The following is a 5,446-nucleotide window of genomic DNA, read 5'->3' on the forward strand; positions in this document are numbered from 1 at the left end:
CTCAGGTTGCTGCTCTGAGCGAACCGTTTTCCACATGTGGTGCAGCAGAAAGGCCTCTCCCCTGTGTGGGTTCTCATGTGCTTCAGCAGGCTGGAACTCAGAATAAACCTTTTTCCACACGTGTCACAAGAATACGGCTTGTCGCCGTTGTGGCCCTTCATGTGGTACTGGAAGGAACTCTCATGAGAAAACGTTTTTCCACACACTGAGCAACCGTAGGGCCTCTGGCTGGAGTGGGTGACCATGTGATCGGACAGATGTCTGTTTGAACTCAAAGCTTTGCCGCAGATGCTGCAGATGAAAGGCCTCTCACCTGTGTGGGATCTCATGTGGACCTTCAGATTGCTGCTTTTGGAGAAGCTCTTCCCGCATGTTTTACAGGAAAATGGCCGCTCGCCTGTGTGAGTCCTGCGATGCTGAACCAGATTGTTTTTGTAGTTGAAGACTTTTTCACAGAAGTCACATTTCAGAGAAGAATCAGTGTTTCTATGAGACAGACTCTGGGACACGGTGGAGACGGTTCCTTCTGAACTTTGGGTCTGAGATTCAGAACCATAGTAACTGTAAAGCTGCTCAGCTGTTGGTTCTGCTTCAGTTTGCTGGTAACTCAGCGGGTCCACAGACGTCTCCTCCGTCAGTACCAGCTGCTGTCCCTCCTGGCTGTTGGAGTGCTGGACGTACAGCTGCTGTGGTTCTGTGAGTTCATCTTTAATCTGTGCTGGTTCTGGATGTGTCAGTTCTCCTGTGATTCCTCCAGGTTCCGGTTCCTTCTGGTTTCGTTTAGTCGGTCCAAGTTCTTCCAGGCCCGTTTCAATCAGTGGAAGTTCTGGTTCCTCCTGTTTAATCTGCAGAGGTTCTGGTTCATCTTGGTCTGGATCTGAAGGAACAACAGATCAGTAATTAAAGCTGGTCTTCTGGATCCATGTTGTTAAGTCTTCATGAATCAAACCTCAGATAAACAGCAGAATAACAGCAGATTTTATTGTTGGTATATAAAATAATCTACGGGAGGAGAGTTGAGCTCATTTTCATTTTGGGCAACATCAAGATCATGAATGTTACACCTACTGACAGAAAGATTAAAAAAGATAAAATATTAATAAATTTTGATTGATTATATTTAAGCAAACTGTTAAGTTGAAGGTTGTATAGATGTTCTTCTAGAGCAAAGATCTTTAAATCCAGACCTTAAATCAAAACATCCGAGTCTAATAATCAGATCTCTGGAGAACTTTGGACCTTCAGCAGCTCGGTTCTGGTCCTCTGCTCTCCTCTCTTCCTCCATACTCTGAAATCTTTACCTCCAATTGAAATGAAAACTTTACTTTCATCTGAAAAGGGAACTTTGGACCCAACAGTCCAAACGGAAATATAACCACGGCTTTAAGGGGAAGCTTCTCTCGACAGAACACAGGAAGCTCCGAATAATATTGTAATTTTAGAGCCATAAAATCATATCGCCTGAATCTGTCGTCCGATGTGGAACGAATATTGATCAAATATTTAAGCAGAAACAGTTTAGTGAAAACTGAAAGCAAAACGTTTGACTTCCGGGTTAAAACTTAAACCATAACTGACCGAAGGATAAAAGACTGAAGCCCGTAAAGTTGAGATTATAAACTGATTTATCAGTCGCTGTTGTTGCTTCATACCAGTTCTGGTTGCCTTTATCTGAGGTTTCCAGCAGGTTTCCAGCAGTTTAAGCTCCTCCTCATAGCGGACGATGGTTTTTTCTACCTGAATGAAGATTTCTTCCGCAGCAGCAGTTAGTCTCTCTCTGATAAAATCTCTCAGATGCTGAACTGAAGACATTGTTACTGAGATATTCAGCTGAAACACGAAACGCAACTCAAGCAGCAGCTGGAGCCGTTTTGTTTTACTTCCGCTGGGGGTCACAGTGAAAAAAAGGCAGATGATTTTTCCACTTCCGCCCCCTGCTGGCCTGGAGAGGAACCGCAGCGTGCAGCAACAACAGAGCTGCGAAACTGTTTTTATTCACATGAACTCATCTTATTTCATGTTGTAAACAGAAACATGGATCTGTTGAAATTCTTCCTTTTCAAAAACATCTTTTCAAACATGTAATCTTCTACTTTCAAAAAACAAAATTAATCTTCTGTTCACCATCTGACTCTATGTGTCTTTACATGTTTTACATATTGGGACAATAATAACTTATTTCCACAGTTTATACAATATCTTGCTGATATACTAAATTACCAAAATTTCCACTTTCAGTTCTCTATCACTATTTCTAAACTTAATAAATGGAGCAGCAGTGATTCTCCTTTGGGTTTGGAAGCACATGATAAGTGATGAAGCAGGTTTGGAGACTTGTTGATGATGCTGATGGCAACGTTTGAAACCTTGAAAGCTACATGACTGATTTATGAACTGGATCTCCTTGGTTTGCCTGTGAATCAACATATGAGCTCCAAAACGCTGCTGAGGCCTCATCACATTTTGTTGTATAACGATCTTGTTGCAGATGTGTTTGCAACGTGATCGCGTTTCTGATATAGAAACAATTTTCACTGGTAATAAATCATCATTAATAATAATGTCAAAAACAGCACAGTGGTCCCTGTTCTAATTTCTTTCTTCTAATTTCTGATGTTTTATGAAGAGCTATGTTGTGTTCAACTAAACTTTAATGAAATATAAAACCTCATCTATACTGAGGTTCTGCATGAAAACAAGGAGACCAACCAAATGGAGGAAACTCAGCCAAGTCATTATAGGATGCAATGAAAACCATTATGATTGTATTTATAATTATAAATAATTTATACTCATAAATAATAAATGATTATAATTTATAATAATAAATTATTTATAATTTATTATTATATTATAAATTATTTATCATTTATTATAAATAAAATCATAATGGTAACACTGGCCAACTGGAGACAAATATTGGAAATAATATTTTATCCTTGCTAATGCTTTTCTGGCTGCATTCGATGAAAGGGTATTTTCTATTAATGTAAAAGAAAAATATTATTTTTCAGTAAAAAACAAATATAATTTTGAACCTTGTGACATAAACATGGTTAAAAAGTAACAAAAGTCCAGGACTATTATCTGTTTTCAGGTTTCCTTTTATCAATAAAACAGATTAAGACAATATTCAGCATTTATGTATTGGCATAGTAAACATAATTTTATTATTTATTCAGTTAAAAGCTGCAGACACAAGTCATAAAAATCCCTTTACTTGTTTTACATATATTGAAAAAGTTATTTTCAGTTGTTATAGTGTATTCCTTCTGTCCTGGTATGCTTACAATGTCATATAAGGGGAGATGCGAGTCAGCTTTTTGTTCCACCTTTAATTCCCCCTGTGTTTGTGTCTATTATTTATAATTAATGTTTCTGTATCCGTCATTCTGCATCTACCTGATGGTTTTGAAGCTTTATTACTATAGTTAAACATTATTCACATTTGTCTTCGAAGCTACTTTGACTATTGTCTCCACTGATTGCGAATCAGAGACAGAACAACAGCGCCATCTTTTGGCTGAGAGGCAGCAGCCTCCTCTTCTCTGTGGCTGCAGGGGCTGATGGGAGCTCTGGTTCCTCTGCTAGAAACCACGTGGCCCTGGTCTGATCTCTCAGCTCGTCCTTGTTTGGCCTCAGCAGCATCAGAGCTCCACTTCTCCCCAGGTTCACCAGAGGAAACTCCACTGCACACAATGCTTTTCCTCCCAGCTGCTGCTCTGTGCTGGCTGGGTTCAGGTGAGTGTTTCCACCAATCAGGAGCCAACAAAGCCCACCTGGAACAAACACTGTCACACTAACCTTCACCTGTCTGTCTGTGTCTCTACAGCGCTGGCTGCCATGGCAACACAGCTGGTTCAGGACGATCTGACTCTGACCAGGAGAGAAGGGGAGAGCGTCTCCTTCAGCTGTGGGACTGGACAGTGTGGTTATGATGAATATAGATATTGGTACCAGAAGAAAGAAACATTTAAGATAATTTTTCGTTACCGCAAGAGTAATTGTAGAATTGAACAACAGTATAATCACCCCCAGAATGCCGATTTCTCATTAGAGAGAATTGAGAACGGCTGTTCATTGAAGATTAAAAATGTTAGAGACATTCATTCAGCCTCCTACTACTGCAGCTGTCTGGTGTGGAGCTCCACAGTGAGAAATAATTCCTTCAGCCTGAACAAAAACCTCCAGATGATCAGATGTCAGTTTGTGACATAGAGAGCAGTAAACCACAGCCCAGGTTCACTGATTTCACCTCCATCTCACACAGAGACTCTCTGAGTTTCAGTCTTTTAATAGCTTCATGAAAATACTTCCAGTAGATCTTGTTGCTTAACTATGAGGGGCCGATTAGGACAAAAACTGTCTTGTCTCTCACACACTACTAAAGACTCATACACACACACAAAATACAACATTTGCGCATATACACTAACATCACATACAAACACACATACACATACATACAAAGCATACAAACTATTCTGAATGATACCCCTCATTACCCCTCTGCAGGGCTGTGCAGAGACCTTTGGAGGGGCAGGGCCTCAAATTTAAAAAGGGGCACATTGAACAAGATCTTAAAACACTGATCAACAACATAGTAACAACCCATATTAATCAAGAATCTAATATTTAATCAGATCATAAAGTACCATTGTCATCATGTTGGGACAATGCAAAGCAAATGTAGTTTATTTTCCCCAACAGGTATAATGTTTCTGTTTCTGCTGCTGACAGTCCTGGAGGGCTGAGCTGATCTGAGACCAGCCCTGGCTCCAGACGAGTTTAACAGGGGGTGCATTGACTTATTTTGGGGGGGCAAAATGAATCTAGCAGTGAAGCCTCAGAATTGTTTAAGAGCTCCGGTTACAGTGAGACAGCACAAGTAGGAGCAAATCCTACTTTTCACCTACAATATAAATAAAAGTTAATCCATATAAACTAACAAAATATCCCATGGAAAGGAATTTGAATAATTTGAAAGAAAAATGATCAAAAGTGTGTAACCCCCATAAACTATGCAGATCTGTCTGTATGTTTAATGTGTTGTCTTATTAGTTCTTAGAATGTCCTGTAGGGCAGTGGTCCCCAACCTTTTTATTACCGCGGACCGGTCAAGACTTGGAAAATTTTGCTGCGGCCAGGGGGGGGAAGAGGCGGCGGCGTGAATGTTGATGTTCCCGCTAAATCCTGAATATACCCGATTTGGGTTGTCTTGACCTTTGTATCGCAGCCTGTGGGGTTTACCCTAACTGGGAACGAGAATACAACCTGCTGAATGTGACAGGTAGCCAATCAAAAAGCGTGGTGACGTAAGAACAGAGGGGAATCCCAAACAGCTGACATATCGCGCAGCTGTGAGTCCGGTGGATATCGGAGATGATATGTGGAAATGTTTATTATATATAAAGGTCATTATTATATATGTTTATTCAGTTAAAAA

At 40.2% G+C, this 5,446-nt stretch overlaps 1 protein-coding gene across 1 annotated transcript; it reads right to left on the reverse strand.

Annotated features, from left to right (window-relative positions):
* Window positions 1-2: 2 nt before the first annotated feature.
* On the reverse strand, window positions 3-1,933 carry LOC103130936 (zinc finger and SCAN domain-containing protein 22-like; the record flags this gene model as incomplete). Its single annotated transcript, XM_007542467.2, has 2 exons — window positions 1,653-1,933; window positions 3-877 (listed from the first exon to the last, which is right to left on the reverse strand). Coding segments are annotated over exons 1-2 (1,035 nt in total), but the record flags the coding sequence as incomplete, so codon positions are not given.
* Between the last annotated feature and the right edge of the window lie 3,513 nt (window positions 1,934-5,446).

The sequence above is a fragment of the Poecilia formosa genome, unplaced genomic scaffold (genome assembly GCF_000485575.1).
Source record: "Poecilia formosa unplaced genomic scaffold, Poecilia_formosa-5.1.2 Scaffold697, whole genome shotgun sequence".
In the NCBI taxonomy this organism is placed as follows: Eukaryota; Metazoa; Chordata; class Actinopteri; order Cyprinodontiformes; family Poeciliidae; genus Poecilia; species Poecilia formosa.